This window comes from Erpetoichthys calabaricus, chromosome 18 (assembly GCF_900747795.2).
Source record: "Erpetoichthys calabaricus chromosome 18, fErpCal1.3, whole genome shotgun sequence".
Taxonomy (NCBI): Eukaryota; Metazoa; Chordata; class Cladistia; order Polypteriformes; family Polypteridae; genus Erpetoichthys; species Erpetoichthys calabaricus.
Window position 1 is genome coordinate 72,650,082 of NC_041411.2, and position 21,020 is coordinate 72,671,101.

The following is a 21,020-nucleotide window of genomic DNA, read 5'->3' on the forward strand; positions in this document are numbered from 1 at the left end:
TACCTTTAATTTCCTCTCGCAGTAATACTGGTTTGTATTTCCGTAAAACGCTTGTAACTTTCTCTGACAGTAATATCGCGCATCGTACCATGCCCCGCTCATGCGCACTTCACCAGAAGACACAAACACACATGGACACCTGGACGCACACAGGGATTTTATTAAAGAGGATTAGGAGCCATTAAAAATGAGAATACAGCTGTTTAAGACTAAAATAAGCAATAAGGGTTCAAAATCTAAACAATCGAGACAACTAAAGTGTAGCACAAGTGTTACTTGAGCAAGAAGTGCTTCTTATTAAGCAATTGGGTTGGAACAAAAACCTGCTGCCACTGCGGCCCTCTAGGACCGTGATTGAGGACCCCTGCCCTAAGATGATAAATTCTGCACAGGATGCTATACAGATGGTTAGCCCCACTTTAATCTTTTGCACTTGAAAATTAGTTTCTTGCTTCTTCTTCTTCTTCTTCTTCTTCTTCTTCTTCTTCTTCTTCTTCTTCTTCTTCTTCTTCTTCTTCTTCTTCTTCTTCTTCTTTCGACTGCTCCCTTTGGGAGTTGCCACAGCAGATCATCTTGTTCCATATTTTCCTGTCCTCTACATCTTGCTCTGTCACACCAATCACCTGCATGTCCCTTCTCACCACATCCATAAACCTTCTCTTAGGCCTTCCTCTTCTCCTCTTGCCTGGCAGCTCTATCCTTAGCATCCTTCTCTCGTTATACCCAGCATCTCTCCTCTGCACATGTCCAAACCAACACAATCTCACCTCTCTGACTTTGTCTTCAAACCTGAGCTCACTTACTCTACAATAATTGTTGGTCACATAGGTGCTCGTGTACTGCTTGACAGTTTTCAAGTGAAAACCATCAGTCGTCAATTGACAACCATTGTTTTTGCATTCACAAAAAGTGGTTGTCCACACAGATAGGGCAAAACCCTTGTTATATCACTTCACCTGCCTATGGTGGCATTGCTACTCCCTTTAACAAATGCTTATTACTTTCATAGCCTGGCTACTATGAAGAGGAGTAGAGATAGACACGCTCCTAGCCATTTGGCCGTGAGAGTCCACTTGGCGCATATTTCATCAGCAGTCATGTGTCATAGACTGTGTGCCTCCAGATTTTTGAGTCCACGTGGTCCTGTGCTTACACCAGACCAGTTTTTCTCAATCTGTTTGGCGTCATAACCCACTTTTTCCCATGTTGAGTGTCTTTGTGACCCACCGGAGTGAATTGAGAGTGATCATCAGGGCAGGGGGGCTTCACATGGGTGTTTTGAGTGTGAACGTCAGAGCGTTGGGTGGATTCGAGCATGACCGCTGCAACCCACTTCTCAGCCCACTACCATTATAAACAATAGCTATTTATGACCCATCGGCTGTTGAGAAACCGTGCACTGGACAATAAAATATGAACATGTTCAAAGAGAAAGCCAGTGTGCATGCATGGGACAATTCTTCATCAGCACAGTGCCGCAAATACAATTGTGCTGTAAACAGAACTGGGGGCACATCCTCTGTCCACAGTCTGCATCCATTCAGTTTTGGACTGTAAATATTCCTTTAGATATTATTCAATATTTTTATTACAGGCAAACTGATGTGGAAATGATAGAAAGCCAACACATATGGTGCAGGGAAAAGGGGCAAACAAATGATTAAACTCATCCCATGTTGGAAAAGCGTGTACGTTTACCTGTCAAACAAAGCTGAGGACTGATAGCCCACTACAACCACAAGATATGCAACACACTCAGTGCCCTCGCCCTTAGCTGGGCAACATGGTCTACCCTTCTTTGGCAAGAAATAATTTGATGCCAGCTCGTATCTTGGGGGTCTTTTACTGTCCCTCACAACCTGCTTTAGACTCTCCATTTATTTCTATTTCTCTCTCTTACTCCTTTTGGATTGCTTTGCATCTCATTATTTCTTGTCTGCTGGAAAAGCAAAACAGTTGAGTGCTCTTAGTCTTAAAAAGCAAGTCAGTTAAAACAAAGGCCAGGGCAGCAATTAACTATCGCTCAAAAGACGCACAATGCCGGAACAAACTTATCGATAAAGCCCACTCCATCGCAGGTTGAGCCCTAGACACACTGGAAACTGTTGTGGGGAAAGGGGGTGGTGGTAACACTGGAAGCCATCACGAAAACTTCCTCCATCTCCTCCAGGAGGCACTCTCTTGGAACGCTTTCAACTTCCACCACGGTGCTCTAAGAATTTTTTCTGAGGGTCTTTTCTGCCCGTTGCTATCAGGCAATTCGGTTTATCCTTGCAACATCCCAGACTAAATACTGGCACTCTTTAAGTACATTTTGCAATTTCTGCACAATATACATTCCTGTATTGATTTATTATTTATGTATGTATTTATCTATTGATTGATTGTATTATTTGTCCTGTGAATCTACCTATTTTTTTATGTTTCTGACGCTGTATGCTGTATGCCCCTAACCCTAACCCTAACCCTAACCCTTTGGGATTTTTTGAAGTTTATCTAGTCTATTCTAATGTAAAATGGCATTGAAATAATGCTTAATTGACTAACAAAAGGGTTGTTTTTTTCAGATCTAATAGTAGGAAATGAACAAAAGTAATTGTTGCTTATTTGGCATAGTGTGTTGGTCTTAAATTGACTTTATGAATAAGGAATAACGGAGTGCTTTCTGTTCAATCCCAGCTCCAGAAGTGGTTGGTCGACAGAGATATGGCAGGCCTGTTGACTGCTGGGCAATTGGAGTCATCATGTACATCCTGTAAGTTGATCGAACGCCACATTAGATGATTTTCTGTAGCCACCATAAAGATGAGCTTCTTTTAGCAAGAGCCATCAGCTGATAAAGTCTTCCAGACCCACAATGCCCTAAGTGACTTTTATTATATTTAATATCAGCTATCAGAGGTCTGAACCATTAAGGAAAAATCAGTCAGTCATTTTCTAGTATGTTTTGTCATGAACAAGGCCGTGGTAGAGGTGGTATTGGAGCCTAATCCAGCTGGCATTGAGACCCCTTAGAAAGGAGGGAAAAATGATGGGCCCTCTCTATAGGGAAACACCAAACAAATGATTTATTATCACAGAATGCAAAGAGCTCTTGATAAGTAAAACACCTGGCTCTAGAACTGCACCAGACCGCATTATTGCAATTGTCTACTTTCAGTGATCATGCGCCTGGTAAAAGAGCGAGATATGTGGACTCAGTTTTCTGACTTACTTTACCGGTTTATGCCGATCCTAAATTGTCCCTAATGTGTGCGCCCTGTGGTGGACTGGCGCTCTGCCCGGGGTTTTGTTTCCTGCCTTGTGCCCTGTGTTTGCTGGGATTGGCTCCAGCAGACCCCCGTGACCCTGTAGTTAGGATATAGCGGGTTGGGTAATGGATGGATGGATGATTCTGATTCTTGTCTCATGTCTCTGGCTTGGCAAAAGATCAGTTTGTCTTTGCAGTTTTGATCAAACACATAACCCATTTTGTTCTTGCTTCATTAGAACATGAGAACAATTCAGAGGAGAACAGGACATTCAGCCCAACAAAGCTCGCCAGTCCTATTCACGTAATTCAAGTTGAGTTCTGAAAGTCCCTAAAGTCCTGCTGTCTACCACACTACTTGGTCTCTTATTCCAAGAGTCTACAATTCTCTGTGTAAAGAAAAACTTCCTAATGTTTGTGTGAAATTTACCCTTAACAAGTTTCCAACTGTGTCCCTGTGTTCTTGATGAGCTCATTTGAAAATAAATATCTTGATCCACTGGACTAATTTCCTTCATACTTTTAAACACTTCAGTCAGGTCTCCTTTTAAACTTCTGTTGCTAAAACTGTAAAGGCTCAGCCCTTGTAATCTTTCCTGAGCTCTGGACTCAGCCTAGTCGCTCTTCTCTGGACCTTTTCTTGTGCTGTTATGTCCTTTTTGTAGCCTGGAGACCAAAACTGCACACAAGATTCCAAATGAGGCCTCACCAGTGTGTTGTAAAGCTTGAGCAGAACCTCCATGGACTTGTACTCCACACAACAACATTCTGTTAGCCTTCTTAATGGCTTCTGAACACTGTCTGACAGTTGATAGCGTCAAGTCCACTATGACTCCTTAATCCTTCTCATAAGGCGTACTCTTGATTTTCAGACCTCCCATTGTGTATTCCAACGTCACGTTTTATTTCCTATGTGTAATGCTTTAGCACCTCAAATGCTTTCTGTCTGCTTTCTAAGTCCATCTCTAACGATTCAGTGGACTCTTGATTATCTGCCAGTCCACCTATCTTGGTATCATCTGCAATCTTAACCAACTCGTTACTTCCAAATCATTTAGTCAGTCATTATCCAACTTCTGACACAAGGTCACAGGGGTCTGCTGGAGCCCATCCCAGCCAACATAGGGCGCAGGGTGCCAGCCCACCGCAGGGCACACACACACACACACACACACTAAGCACACACACTAGGGACAATTTAGGATTGCCAGTGCACCTAACCTGCATGTCTTTGGACTGTGGGAGGAATCTGGAGCACCCAGAGAAAACCCACGCAGACACGGGGAAAACATGCAAACTCCACGTAGGGAGGACCCGGGAAGCGAACCCAGGTCTCCTTACTGCGAGGCAGCAGCGCTACCACTGTGCCACTGTGCTGCCCCCAAATCATTTATAAATATTAAAAATAGCCATGGCTTCAGGACTGACCCCTACTGGACACCAACCTTAACATCAGCCCATTCTAATAAGGTTCCATATACCATCACCCTCTACTTCCTGTGTCTGAGCCAATTCTGCCCCCCACCATACCCTGAATTCCCACTTCTTTTAGTTTGATGCCCACCCTCTCATGTGGCACCTTATCAAATGCTTTCTGCAAGTCCAGATAAATAATATTACGTACCATCTCGCTTCCTCAGGTCAGCAGACCAGATGCTTTTACGCGTTCCCAGGGCAGGATGCAAACTCCGAGGTGAGCGAGCTTTTTCAGTTGCAGCCCCAAAACTCTGGAACGATTTGCCATTGCATGTTAGGCAGGCTCCTTCGCTAGCTGCCTTTAAATCCTTTTTAAAAACACATTTTTACTCTCTGGCTTTTAACCCTGTATAATATGTTGGCTATTTGTATACTTTTTATACTTTCTATTAAGAATGTCTTCAGCTCTTATGTGTTTATGTGTTATTTTTCTTTGTACAGCACTTTGGTCAGCCTTGAGGTTGTTTTTAAAGTGCTTTATAAATAAATAAATAAATATCATAAGCTCCACTTTGATCCTACCCTCTTGTTACTTCCACATAGAATTCCAGCATGTTAGTAAAACATTCCCTCTTCTAAACCCATCCTGACTCTTCAGTTAAACTCCTCTTCTTGTCATGCACTGCTCGATCTTCTCTTTAATAATTTCTTCCGTTATTTATCCTGTGATGCACTTTAATCATAGTGGCCTATAGTTGCTTGGATCTGCCAGGTCCCCCCTTTTTATATAACGGGATAACATTTGCCATTTTCCAGTCCTTCAGAATTTCCCCAGTGTGCAGTGACTTCATCTTCTGCTCCTAAAATAAAGATAATTTTACTTTGGCAGAACACATCGGTTTTCAATTTCTTGCACACGCAAGCCCACCCTTATGGCTTGTTTAACTTTGTCGGGGCGAGTCACAGACTGAGTTATTGGGTATGTCAGATTACACTATGTTTTTTCACGGGAGGGCACCACGATTGCTTCTGGCTCGATAAATGAAGTCTGTGACTGAAAATCCCTGTGCAAGTCACATAATGTGACAAGGCCTTTAGGTGTCTGCATCTCGACTACAGAACCAGATTTAAACTGAATTACCTGCATCTTTCAAAGGTATAACAGCAGAATCAATTTAAGTATCAACGTTCGGTTAACTTATTTCATCATCAATAGCAGAGTGCACTGCAGGGGGTCTGTTTACCCGAAGTACAGACAGTCACAGAGTGTTAGCCTTTGTGTGACGCTGCTCTTAAAACATTAAGTCCCTTATCGTAACATCAAGCCTCTTTGTGCTGTGATCACAAAAGGGTGATGGATACGTTCACACCGTTCTGATTAGGCTTATTAACTTATATTGAGATCCCTCTCACTCTCTCACTCCATCTCTGCACACAATAAAAGAATGACCTGCCAGCCCCGGCACAGCATTTGCTGTTTAGAATCATTCATTTCATTGATCGAAGGTCAAACTAATGAGGTGGACATGGATTGGATGTGTCCAGACATTCCTCTAAACTGAAGCTTATTGACGCTAAGACCATCACTGCCTTTGCCACTCATTGATCTGATTGTTGAATCGACAGTCATATGGATGTGGCAGGTGAGATCAGAGGGGCTTGAAACCCTCTCTCCAGCGTAACACAATGAAAGAAGAAAGATTTGTCTTGTGGAGTCAGATCCTGAAATTTCAACACCCAGAATGTTATGCCCTTCTCATGTTGAAAGTACAGGCTTGTTTTTCCTTTAGACTCCTCCAAAACTGAGGCAATAACATATATTTGCTTCCACCATTCATTCATCGTGTTCTTATGTACTGTCTCCATGTAGAAAATTGGAAGCAAATTCCTAATGAAAATAAATCAATATAGATTGGAATTAGAAATTATTCAGACCCTGTCATTCTCTGTGCATTTCATTGTGTTGTAGGCTAATAAATGGTGTAGTGGGGTGAATGAAGAGGCAGGGCAAAAGTCAAATTCTTGTTTTTTTTTTTAACACTTTATTAATTTTATTAAAATCAAATAACATTCGATACCAGCAAGTCGAGTTTAACAAAACTAGGTATATTATCGTAGTATTTTCCTCTACTTACCGTTTACCTGTTTTCTCAAGGGTAAGTGTACTCGTCAAGTTCGTTATCGGGTTGGTCTACTGTTGCACTTTAAGATGAACACACACATACGTAGCTATACGCATACACACAGACCCTAACCACAACAGTGTCCCATGAATGACACACACACACTGATTAACCTTTAGCACTTTAAACCACACAAGTGCTTTAGGAATAGCACAGCCTGTCACTCAGAACTTCAAGAGACTTTCTTATTATCGGCTTGAACAACATACAATGTTTTAGTGATATCGCAGATCTAAATATTACTTTTGGTCTACAAGAATACATTTAAAACATACAAAGGCTCAGCACTCTTGACTACAGGCCATTTATCAGCCAAGAATGCCTTACTTTACATCCTCTTCCCTACTATTGGGTGGCGCTCTCACCCTCAGCTTTAATAAACCTCGCAGCACAGAGGTAATGGCAAATCTCTGGCTGCACCAGGTGCTCAAAGAAATCTAACTTATTACTTCAATCATTATATAGACATTAAGACAAAGCATAGAAAGTTAAAAGCAGCATGGTATTTATTAACTCTTTCAGGGCTGATGTTGACTTTTGTGAAAAGTAGGAGTTGACAACTGTAAACTGTGACAAAACCAACTGTTATGTTTTAGCTGGACTCTCGTTGCTAGAAGGAAAGTTAGTTTCATTGGTTTGACCGAGATTTCCTGCGCTTCTGTGAATAGCAAGGTGCAAACAACAGCAAAAATGGCATTGACATCTAGCGAGAGATCAAAGTGAATGCATAAAGCAAAACTACTGCATGGATGACGATTGACCTATTATCTCTGAACTGGACTATGACTTGTCGGACAATGATTTTGATACAAGTGATCGAAAACGAATGTGAGGTTCCAGCTTTAGTTGACTGGTCCCCATGGTGCTGAACGGGTTTATGTAGCTGATATGCCTATGGCAATGTTCACCAGGGAGGAGTGCCACTTAACAATGATAAGAGGTAGAAACCGTGATCGCTGCTGTGCTGCCTCAGCCACATGAAGACAGCTTGGCAGCAAGTCTGCCGCACATTCTTGTCAAATTGGCTGCCGCAGCATGCAGCAACAGACGTTTTATGTTGATTTCTGTGTGAAACCATTGCTTTTCAGAAACTGTTTCTTGGAAAATATATTCAGCCCTCAAAGAGTTAAAGGAATAATAATAATACCACTGGAACAAAGAATAATAGGAAATAAGAGTGATAGAAAAGTCTGTATATATATAGTCTTTAGAAAAAGGTTACGAAAAAAAGTAGAGATGACAAGGATGTACGAGGGGGGACCCAAAAATAACCGGAATTTTGTTGTTGTTAGGTTGGTACTTGAAGTACGTTGTTGGGCCGCTAGGGCGATCTAGTTACACTCCTCACAAGTCAGTCTGCCAAGTGCAATCAGTCTGGAAGGTTGTGCTTGTGTTCAGTGAGTTTTTTTGTAAAAGTAGTTTTGCGCAACAGTGTGAGAAGGAAACGCCCTGATTTGTGGGAGTCGGGCGATTGGTTCTTTCATCATGACAACGCTCCATCTCACACTGCTCTCAGCATTCGCCAATTTTTGGCAAGAAACGGTATGACAACCCTGAACCACCCACCCTACTCACCCGATTTAGCTCCGTGTGATTTCTTTTTGTTCCCTCGGATGAAAAAAGACTTGAAAGGAAGGAGTTTTGCTGACGTCGAAGAGGTAAAACAAGAAACGACCAGAGCATTGATGGGCATTACTTCAGACGAATTTTAAAAATGTTTCAAACAATGGAACAAACGGTTAGATAAGTGTATTTCCGTCAATGGAGAGTACTTTGAAGGAGACTAATTGTAGTTTGTACAGAAAATTAAATTAAACAAGTTTTAAAAATATTTCCGGTTATTTTTGGGTCTCCCCTCGTATGTCCCAGGGCAGCGTTTGGTTTAGCAATCGATGTTCATGAAAATCCTGTTAACTGATGATCGGATGAAAACTGGTCATGCGTGTCTTTGTTTTCTTCTCTGACGTCACTCTTCCATCATCGCTGTTTCTCTTCTTCTGACGTTGCTTTCAAACGAGGCATTTTTATTATAAAGTTTCATGCCATGGTTTCACAACACATGATTGTTGCATGCACCTGATTGGCTGGCTGTCAATATGATGGATGAATTTTGCTCAAACTCTTTAATCTTTTCCCAGACTGTAAACCAAATTGTTGTCCCAGATGTCCATCCATTAAGTAATCAATATCCTGAGGTATCGGCTCAGTCTTCCTTTCCCAGGTTGTAAAACCATTTTAGCACTATGCTGTGAACAACTGTTATAAAAGTGAGGTGTAAGGAAACATGATATGCCTTTTTTATTATAATACCTATACAAGTGTCCTACATCTGAATTCATCTTGTTGGGATTGAGCAAAATATAATAATAAAAATATAGAGAATAATTTGTAGATTTTATACACCGTAACACTAGGTTCAAAACAAATCGACTCCCACCCATGAAAAGCCAAATTCTTGGGGTGCCAACTAGAAAAAAACTCCCTTTAATTTGAACAAAAATAAAGAAAGGGATGAGTTTAAGTGCACTCTTTGTGAGGGAATCGCTTGGCAGCAAGCTCTGGTTTTCGATCTGCACACCAACACTCTTTCGGGAGTGTTCTGCTTTTAAACTGGGGTGAGCCACATGAGGCGGGGCTTCCTCGCCTTCCCTGCAATAAAGGGGTGGTTTCTTGAGGCTGTGAGGGGAAAAACGCAGACAAGACCATTAGCAACCGAGTCCCCTTGCGTCCTGGGGTGGTACTATTTACTTTAAACCGTCCCGGACGGTGACTCTCTGGCGTTTATACGTGACAATGGATAAATCTGCCAGTTTTGCCCATCGATCAGTCTACACTCAATAATCCATAATTATAAAATGAAAACAGGTTTTCAGAAAGGCTTGCAAATTTATTTAAAAAGAAAAACTGAAATCTTGCATTCGTATAATAATCCACTTCAAAATTATTATCTTGTAGATGCCCCTTTGGCAGTAATTACACCAAAAGGCAAGTATCTGCAAGTTTTGCCAACCTGGATTTGGGCAGCTGATTTCTTTGTTTTCCTGGCAGATCCTCTCCAGCTCTGTTAGACTGGATGGTAAGCATCTGTAAGCTGCCATCTTCAGATCTCTCCTGAGATATTTCAATGGGGTTTAAGTGTGTGCTTTGGCTGGCCCACTCAAGGACACTCCTGAAGGCACTCCAGCATGGTGTTAGCAGTATACTTTGGTTCATTGTTGTACTGAAAGGTGAATCACTGCCCCAGTCCAAGGTGGTGTGCACCCTACAACAGGTTTTCTTCAAAGATTCCTCCGTATGTCGCTGCATTCACCCTTCCTTCAATTCTGTCCAGTCTCCCTGTCCCTGCCATTGAGAAAAAACCCCATAACATGACATTAGGCAGGTGATGAGCGGTGCTTGGCCTTCATCAGACATAATGTTTGGAGTTCTGCTCAAAGAGTTCAGATTTAGACTCATCAGACCAGAGAATCTTCTTCTTTATGCAGTCAGAGTTCTTTAAATGTTGTTTGACAAATTCCAATCTGGAGTTATTCACTCAATTTTAAACACCTGATTGATGGAGTGCTGCTGAGATGGTCGTCCCTCCAATAAGTTCTCTCATCTCAGCAGAGGACCTCTGAAACTCACAGTGACCTTTGCGTTTTTTATCAACTCTCTGATCAAGGTTCTTCTTGCCCAGTTACTCAGTTTGTCTGAATGACCAACTCTTTGAGGAGTGCTGGGGGTTCCAGCCTTCTTCCATTTCACAGTTCTTGAAGTGAACTGTGCTTCTAGGAGCACTCAAAGTTTTACAACTGGCTTTATCCCCTTGCCCTGATCTGTGCTTCACCATCATTTGATCATGGAGGTCTACAGAAAGTTCCTTGGACTTCATGGTTTGGTTTCTGTCCTGACATGCACAGTGAATTGCGGGACCTTCTATACAAAGGTACACGTGTGTCTTTCTAAATGATGTCCAATAATTTCAGTTTGTCACAGGTGGGCTCCAGTCATATTCTAGAAGGATCTCAAGAGGAATCAAAGCAAACAGAATGCATCTGAGCACAATGTGGAGTGCCACAGTAAAGGGTCTGAATACTTCTAGGAATGAAAGGTTTCAGCTTTTGATTTTTAATAAATTTGTAAACCTTTCTGAAAACACATTGTCACTTTATCATTATGGGTTATTCAGTGCAGATTGATGGTCAAAAATGGTGAATGTATCCATTTGAAATGAAATCTACAAAAGAATAAAGTGTGCAGAAAGTCAAGGACTCTATACAGTATGCTTTCTGGATTGGCTGCAAGTATTAATGAGCTGCTGGTGGGCTACATGAGCACTGAGGACCCTGTAAGTCTCCATGTATGTGCATCTTGTGCACAGCAAACATGACAAATGTATACATTTAGTATTAAATTTACATCACAATAAAATGTATGAAACACTCTGAGTACTTTCTGAATCCACCGTATCACAGAGCTGAGATGACAATACAAGACACTTTGACTTTGAACCTTCTTCCAGACAGTAAGAAAACAAAATGGCTATGTGAAGGGTGGCATGGGATGGCTCTCTGATCATGTCCCTCCGAAATTCAGAATCCATTGTAAATGCCCAGTAGGGAAGGCAGAGTGGTCTTTATTAATGACCCGCTGGAGGGATTGGCAGTCTGAGGCATTGCAGGATCTAAACCAGGCTGTGAGGACACTTGATGGCACACCTCCTTAGATTTGCACTATTGCCCTTGTTCAAGGACCATAATACACTAAGTCAAACTGTCTATCCATTTTTCGAACCCACTTATCATTAATGAAGGTTGTGGGGAAGAGTACAAAGCAGGGACAATCCCCAGTGAGGACGCCCATCCATCATAGGGCAAACATAATCAGAGACATGGGCCAGTTTAGCATCATCAGTCCTAACTGGCATGAACTGTGGGGGGAAACATGCAAACTACACAGAGCCAACACTTGAGACGTGAATTCCAGTGTCCTTATCGTTAGACAGCTGTGCTAACACCAGAGCACTGAATCATAGATAAAAATTATAATAATAATAATAATAATAAATGATTGCATTTATGGCGGCACGGTGGTGCAGTGGTAGCACTGCTGCTTCGCAGTAAGGAGGCCTGGGTTCGCTTCCCTAGTCTTCCCTGCGTGGAGTTTGCATGTTCTTCCCGTGTCTGTGTGGGTTTCCTCCGGGTGCTCCAGTTTTCTCCCACATTCCAAAGAAATGCAGGTTAGGTGCATTGGCGATCCTAAATTGTCCTTGGTGTGTGGGTGTGTGAGTGTGTGTGTGTGCGCCCTGAGGTGGGTTGGCGCCCTGCCCTGGATTTTTTCCTGCCTTGTGCCCTGTGCTGGCTGGGACTGGCTCCAGCAGACCCCCGTGACCCTGTGTTAGGATATAGCAGGTTGGACAATGACTGACTGACTGACTGACTGACTGACTGACTGATTGCACTTATGGGCACTGCACACATCCTTATAAAGATGTTCGGGTAAATCACTTTGGCTTCTTGTTGTACCCTGGATATACCAGCTAAAACCGCAAGGACATCATGTGAGAGGAAACAGATACTGAATAATAATAATATTAATAATAATAATAATACATATTATCCTTTTAATTATAGTGGCCATGAAAAGCCTCAGTTTATATACCTTTAAATTCATTTTTTAATCATTCTTTATAGTTTCTCATTGCTTTATAAAGCTCTTTGTGTGGATCTTTCAATAAAAGACACTGTATGAAATAAAAGTTGATTGGTAATGCAAGAATAAGTTTACAATGTTTTTTTTTACTTTTTTTTGTTTTTGTTAGACAAAAGGTTTTGTCAATTCATCAATAGGAGAATGTATGTGTCTTATATGTTATTCAGATACTCAGGACTGCAAAAATAAAAAAAAACAGCAATTACATAAAAAGTATAATTAAAATCAGGGTATTCAGCTGTGTTCTCTTCCACAGTTTCCATCACTCATAAGAGAAAAGCTTATTTAAAAGCATGAAGTCACAGTTTAATGCTTTTCAAATGTATGCTTTCACAGATTTTAATTGAAGCAGTGGGCAGTACTATTTGCATTATGCAACAAAATCGAACACAACAGAAATTAAATGTTAATCAAAGCACAGCGAAAAATAAATAGTCTCTTCTCTAGTGAGCTTTTTGCATTTACTGTATTTCAGAATCTGGAGAGGGTGGCACACTGATTATTACGGCAGCCTCACGCCTTCTGGGATGTGGGGTCCATTAATGGTTACGGGCGCTTTCTCTCTGGACTTTCTTTTCACGTCTGTTTGTGTTTTCTGGTATAACATTCTCATTCTCTCCCACTCTCCAAATATTTTAATCTTAGATTACATGATGCCTGTCTCCATATGAGTCAGTGTGGACAGGTGTGTGAGAGGGCCCTGTTATGGACTGGGGTGGATTTCTACTACAGGATTAGGCTTTGGTTTTAAAAACAAAAGTGGATGGGTTGATGAGAACCAAAGAAAATGCCACCATTTAAGTTCTCTATGTGGTTCACTGCATCTGAGAAGAAAATGTCATTCTTAGAAAAATGAGCAGCTGTGACATCAGGGCAGTACCACAGTCTGGTGGCAGAGAAGACACAAGAGCATTCATCCTTATACTAGCATATCCTAATAGAATGTTTTACATTTTGATGCCAAAAAACAAAAACGGACAACGAAATATATTGTAGATGACAGCATCTAAAATAGTTAGCAAGCTGCCCCTATTGTAATACATGCATACAGATATATATATATATATATATATATATATATATATATATATATATATATATATATATAGTAACAGATGAAGCGTTTGTCCACCTCTCGAACCCTCAGGTACCACTCTGATGACCAGGTGAAAGTATAATAATAATTCTTTTTATTACACAATAGTGCACCAAGCACTCTCCTCCCCACACTCATATACACAATAAACTCTCTCTACAATAAACAATCCTCCTCGCCCAGACACTTAGCCCACCTTCCTCCCAGCTCAGCTCAGTGTTCTGGGCTTCCCACAATCCTTTTATAGCCCCTGACCCGGAAGTGGTTCCTGGCCAAACCCACAAGTCCGTTTTCCTTCCGGGTCAGGGCAAACAGTCCTCTTCTTCACCCCGGGAGCACGTCGCTTCCTCCAGTCACGTGACTGTGACGCACTCCCGGGTTATAGGGCATGCAAGAGCCCACTAGCCCCCCTACAGCGACTCCTGGCGGCCCCCAAGATATCCAGCAGGGCTGTGTCACAACACTACAAAGTCCATGAGGCCCTGCTGGAACTCGGGGCACGAATATGCTGTCCGGAGGGCTCCTCCTAGCGGCCTGGGGGTGAGGGCCGGACTGGAAAGCCGGCAATCCTCCACAATATATATACAGTAATCCCTCCTCCATCGCGGGGGTTGCGTTCCAGAACCCCCCGCGAAAGGTGAAAATAAGCGAAGTAGAAACCATATGTTTATATGGTTATTTTTATATTGTTATGCTTGGGTCACAGATTTGCACAGAAACACAGGAAGTTGTAGAGAGACAGCAACGTTATTCAAACACTGCAAACAAACATTTGTCTCTTTTTCAAAAGTTTAAACTGTGCTCCATAACAAGACAGAAATGACAGTTCCGTCTCACAATTAAAAGAATGCAAACATATCTTCCTCTTCAAAGGAGTGCGCGTCAGGATCAGAGACTGTCAGAAAGAGAGAGAAAAGCAAACAAATCAATAGGGCTGTTTGGCTTTTAAATATGAGAAGCACCAGCGGCACAAAGCTGTTGAAGGCGGCAGCTCACACCCCCTCCGTCAGGAGCAGACAAAGAGAGAGAGAGAGAGAGAGACAGATAAAAACAAACAATCAAAAATCAATACGTGCCCTTTGAGCTTTTAAGTATGCGAAGCACCATGCAGCATGTCGCTTTACGAAGCAGCTGCACAGAAGGGAGCAACGTGAAGATAATCTTTCAGCATTTTTAGACGAGCGTCCGTATCGTCTAGGTGTGCGAACAGCCCCCCTGCTCAATCCCCCTACGTCAGAATCAGAGAATGTCAGTGCAAGAGAGAGAGAGAGAGAAAAGTAAGTTGGGTAGCTTCTCAGCTATCTGCCAATAGCGTCCCTTGTATGAAATGAACTGGGCAAACCAACTGAGGAAGCATGTACCAGAAATTAAAAGACCCATTGTCCGCAGAAATCTGCGAACCAGCAAAAAATCCGCGATATATATTTAAATATGCTTACATATAAAATCTGCGATAGAGTGAAGCCGCGAAAGGCAAAGCGCAATATAGCGAGGGATTACTGTATATACATATATATATATATATATATATATATATGGTTGAAATAGTTTACTGTCAAATAATGCAAAGAGTACGCGACACGTGTTTCACCCTAATTCTGGGCTCATCAGGCGTACACACTCACTGCACCCCCCTCTCGGGGGGTGCCTTTGTTCGGGGTGAGGGAGACTTTTAGGCAGAGTATGTAGGAGGTAGCCACATCTTGACTACTTTACCCATGATGTTCTCCCTGGATCTTAGGTATTGCTAACCTCAATTGAGTCAGGAAAGCAATCCCCAGGTACACATGTGTGAAAATATATTATACTAGCCAACCCGCGGCGTAGCATACTCCGCATAATTATGTATTGATGGGTGACCACTTCCTGAATGACACAGTTGTCAGTACTTGTAGATTGAGGTGTAGCAGGTCTTCGTTGTTGACGCTTAATATAGCTTGCATACTGTGAGGTTCCGGAGTCACAGTTGAGAAACACTTTTTTAATGTCTTTTAAGCACAGGGGAAACAATGAACATGTGAAACATCCGTAATGTAATAAGCCACCAAGAAAAGTAACATTGCAACAATGCTATCTACGACCTGATCGCTGTAAACAGAAGTGAAAACAAAATCGAGCCCGGTGCATTCTTTAACTGCCTTGTGGCGCAGTAGTAGTGCTGCTGCTTTGCAGTAAGGAGACTGTGGAAGATTGTGGGTTTGGTTCCCGGTTCCTCCCTGTGTGGATAGCGCTTTGAATACTGAGAACACTGCTATATCAATGTAACAAAGTATTATTATTCTTATGTGTCCAGCGCTCTCATTCTCGTGCACGCGCATGTATGTGTGTGTGTGTCGCTCGCTCTCTCTTGCTTGCTGCACGTGTTCCTGCAGGCATACGCCGCATAATTATTTATTGATGGCTGAACACTTCCGGAAAGACACAGTTGTCTAAAAGGAGGAAAAAATGAACATTTGCAAAATCCGTAACGCTGCTTTCAGTAAGTACAATGCATACGCGTTTAATTTGTCAGCCACTTTTTGCCAGCCGTCTTTTCTGGTTTGGGCTGCTTTTGCAGTGTTACCGCTTGTGCATATTAAATCTTGAAATCCTTTGAGTAACTAATTAACTAACTAACACCCACCCACACAGCTTGTGTAGAAGGTCAGCTGGTGAGAGAGCGTCTCGACTGTTCCAGGGCCTGCATCGGTGAAGCAGGTGAGACGCTAATGAAACAGAGGCACAGGGCCCGACACGATTGTTGTAAACAGAAGTCAAAACAAAATCGAGCCCGGTGCATTCTTTAACTGCCTTGTGGCGCTGTAGTAGTGCTGCTGCTTTGCGGTAAGGAGACTCTGGAAGATTGTGGGTTCGCTTCCCGGTTCCTCCCTGTGTGGATAGCGCTTTGAATACTGAGAACACCGCTATATCAATGTAACGAAGTATTATTATTCTTATGTGTCCAGTGCTCTATCTCTCTCTCGCGCGCGCCTGTATGTGTGTGTGTGTCGCTCGCTCTCGCTCTCTCTCTCTCTCGCTTGCTTGCTGCCCGTGCTCCTGCAGGCAAATGCCACATAATTATTTATTGATGGCTGAACACTTCCGGAAAGAGACAGTTGTCTAAAAGGAGGGAAAAAATGAACATTTGCAAAATCCGTAACGCTGCTTTCAGTAAGTACAATGCACACATGTTTAATTTGTCGCCCACTTTTTGCCAGCCGTCTTTTCTGGTTTGGGCTGTTTTGGCAGAGTTACCACTTGTGCATATTAAATCTTGAAATCCTTCGAGTAACTAATTAACTAACTAACACCCACCCACCCACACACACACACAGCTTATGTAGAAGGTCAGCTGCTGAGAGAGCTTCTCGACTATTGCAGGGCCTGCATCGGTGAAGCAGGTGAGATGCTAATGAAACAGAGGCACAGGGTTTATTGGTTTTTAAAGACTGCTTCCTTCATTGTGTTTTGAGAGGGAAACATACAATTGTCTGTGACTGACAATTGGAGGACCGCCATCACACGCTCATTCAGCGATTCACATCCGCGACAAACATGCCTCTTCTTACATGGTGCTGCCGCATCCACCCTCGTTCTCAAAGCATACACACCGCCTGGTCATGTGCCCGCTCGCAAGAGCAACTCACGGTGCATGTGAAGTCTAGCAGAGACGAACGTGAATGACGCCCTGTGTTGTGAGTTGCTGCGTCCGAGTTGGTGGGCGTGGCTCTGTGAGTTTTCGTCTTATCCAATGGTCTTAGAGTTGGTGGGCGTGGCTGTCTTGCGTTCTTTCCATGGGTGGCTACTTGTCGGCGGCTTAGTGAATTATATATATAGATATATATTTGTTAGTATGATTCTGAGATTGTTCCCTATGGGTGAAATTCTGAATTTTTAAATGTGTCCTTCTTCAGCTCATCTATTATGCACTTCCAAAGTTGCTCTGCTTTTGCTTTCCACCCTGCCCTACCAGAACCTATCGTCAATGGGGGAGGAGCAAAAGCTTCAGATTCATCAAAAATTACTATCTCTCATTTTCAATGGATTTCGACATTTTAGGGTCCCCCAATACCAAAAACATTGACATCTCAATGAAGGGTGTGTGTCTGTGTGTCCAGAGCTAAAACAGCTGGACGGAATAATACCAAACTCGAAATGTAAGCCTGTTATGAGATGACGATGTGCTGATTAGTTTTTGAGCCAAATCATGCAAGAGAAAGAGGCCTTCTAGAGGAACCCTCAAATACTGTCATTCTGCAATTAATTATGAATTCTTCTCATCAATTGCTGTCGTAATGACCTATTTTATGATCAGAAAGATCAATATCAGAGTGGTAAATAATTACTGAATGTTACAGAAGAGTTCGGGTAACTTGGTTCCTTGGGCTCAAAGCCTACTGATGCTCACGTCTGAATTTTTTTCCAATCTTCAAGCATCGAATAAATGTAAAGTATTACTATTAGGAAGTAGAAATGTTAGGTTTGAATACACAATGGGAGGTCTGAGGCGTGAAAGTACCCCTTATGAGAAGGGCCTAGGAGTTGTCCCTATCAACGTCCAGGCATTGTTCACGAGTGATCAAGAAGGCTAACAGAATGTTAGGATGTGTGGAGTACAAGACAGAGAAGGTTCTGCTTGAGCTTTATAAGGTGCTGTTGAGGCCTCACCTCGAGGACTGTGGACTACAAAATAGACAGAACAGAACTTAAAGAAAGCCAGAAAAGAGCAACTAAGCTGACTCTTGGACTGAGAGTTATGAGTTATGAGGAAAGATTAAAGGAGTTAAACCTTCTCAAGAAAATGGAGATAAGAAGGGGACACAACTGAAGTTTTTAAAATTAGGAAAGGAATTAGTTCAATGGATACCATATGTTACTTTAAAATGAATTCAACAAGAACACGGGGACACAGTTAGAAACTTGTTAAGGGTAAATTTCACTAAAACATTAGAAAGTTTGCTTCACGCAGAGAACCGTTGAATAACATGACCAAGGAGTGGGGTAGACGGTAGGACTTTAGGAATCTTTGGAACACATCACTTGACTTGATGCTATTTTGAAGAAATTATTGTAGGTGAATAGGACTGGTGGGCTTTGCTGGGCTGAATGCACTGTTGTCGTCAAACGTTTTTCACAGGTTTCGAATGTTCACTTCTCTAAGTTTTCCCTTGGAACCAGTTTCCTTTGTTAAAATCTTTCATAAATGTGTTCCTTGCAGGCTGTCAGGAAATCCTCCATTTTATGATGAAACAGATGATGAAGATTATGAGAACCATGACAAGAATTTATTTCGGAAGATCCTGGCTGGAGATTATGAGTTTGATTCTCCATACTGGGATGACATATCTGACGCAGGTATGGATCCTTGGCTAAACACGGCTGCTGGGTGTTATTTACAAACCCAGGATGAACACTGAGCAGCAATGGTAGGTTCCGTCCAGTGTCCCAATAAAGTAAGTCAATGAAAGTTGATTGTAGGTAGTGATGAGCAAAACAGCCAGGTTTCAATTCATAGACTGCTTTGTAAAACTGATTTGTATTGCTGGTGATCTCACAATTGCAATGCATGAAGCTCACTTAAGAGAGCTTTTTTCTGGGGGGGGGGGGGTTGAAGGTGTTTTGGAGGATACAAAAAAGGACCACTTCTCCGTAAACACTCATTCAGGACACTCAATAGTCACCAGTACCCTAATGCCTTCCATTATCACAGACTAAAGACTCCCCAGTGTCTGCTCGATTAACCAGGCCTGCTAGACCACCAGCAATACCTTACTATTCTACGTGTCAATTACTGAAGAAGACCAACTTCCATATTGCAGTTGGATTGTAAGGTGGATTGTATTATCTAAAAACTTTAGGCTATCACAAATATTCAAAAGCTAAAATGATTTTGTTTGATCTAATAATCATTATTATCATCGTCATCATCATCATCTTCCATGATGATTTTAAAGTATAGTCAGCACTGCTCGTTCTGTTCTTGTAGTGTCCTTCTTCAGAGTAACTGGTGGGTTTAATGTCCTGACTTATCCTTTTCACTGGTTGCAGCTAAAAGTCTAGTGGCACGTTTGATGGAAGTCGATCAGGACCAGAGGCTTACGGCGCAGGAAGCCATCAACCATGAATGGTAACTTCCAAATCTGATTTTTACTCAGAAGACTGTGCTTTTGTGTATTTTATTAAAAAAAATCTGAATCATGGGGGGATGGCATAATATACTAGAAAGATCTGATTTGTTTCAGTTTGCTATTATTTTTGTATGCTAGTTCTTATCTTATAATGCTGTACCGAAAGGCTCTGCTCTACAACAACAACAACAACATCTATTTCTATAGCACGAATATACAAATGATGTAACTCAAAGTGCTTTACAAAATGAGGAACGAAAAATATAAAAATATTAAGGCAATATTAAGTAACAAAGATTAAAGTAAGGTCCGAATAAAACAAAAAAAAAAAACTCTAGAGGGCTGGAGAAAAAAACAAAATCTGCAGGGGTTCCAAGGCCACGAGACCATCCAGCCCCAACTAGGCATTCTACCTCACATAATTGATCTCAATCAGGCCTCATGGTTTTTTAAGGCTTCATGTGGAAGAATTAAACAATGATGGTCATGTGGACGTCTGGCCTTCAATCCAGCAATGTAAGGACTGCACGGTGCTTTGATCAGGTGGAGGTGGCGCAGATCGCCACCACAGAAAAAACAGAAAAAGAAAAGCAGAGAAAGTAGGGGTTAGTACAGATTTCTGAGCCATGAAGAGAAATGAAAATTAAATGCATACGCAGAATATCAGGGTTACACTAAAATGAAGCTATGAGAAGTGCTCCACCGTATTAGCCTGGTGAATTTCTATCGGTCAGCTATTCCAGATTTTAGGTGCATAACAGCAGAAGGCCGCCTCACCACTTCTTTTAAGGTTAGCTCTTGGAATTATAAGCAGACCCTCATTTGAAGATCTAAGGTTACGATTTGGAGTGTAAGGTGAAAGGCATTCTGAAAAATATAGAATGGAGCGAGATTATTGAAGGCTTTGTAAACCATAAGCTATTTTAAAGTCAAGTCTAATTGACACAGGTAACCAGTGTAGTGACATCAAAACTCTAGCACCTTAGCCACTAGGGGGCACACTACTATTCGATTTAACTGAGCTACAGTGCGCTATACAAGCACAATGCTGTCCTGAAGGGCTTTGTCCTGCTGTGTAATGCTCGATGTAGTACTCCTCCTTTGGTCCACTCCTGGATGACCCTCATGGCTTCATACATTTATTGCATTGCTTTTAACTGGACTGGTCATTTTATAACCCATTTTGTCTTGAACGGCATCATGGGGGTCTGAAGGAGCCTATCCCAGCTAGCATAGGGCGCAAGGCAGGAACAAATCCTGGTGCCAGTCCAAGG

The 21,020-nt window shown here is 42.1% G+C and overlaps 1 protein-coding gene across 1 annotated transcript in view; it reads left to right on the forward strand.

Annotated features, from left to right (window-relative positions):
* Positions 1-21,020, forward strand: part of camkvb (CaM kinase-like vesicle-associated b) — a 263,746-nt gene that overhangs the window by 233,286 nt on the left and 9,440 nt on the right. Inside the window, exons 7-9 of the mRNA XM_051921501.1 lie at positions 2,680-2,755; positions 18,837-18,973; positions 19,667-19,745. Coding sequence (XP_051777461.1) covers positions 2,680-2,755; positions 18,837-18,973; positions 19,667-19,745 — 292 coding nt within the window. The remainder of the gene's footprint in view (positions 1-2,679; positions 2,756-18,836; positions 18,974-19,666; positions 19,746-21,020) is intronic.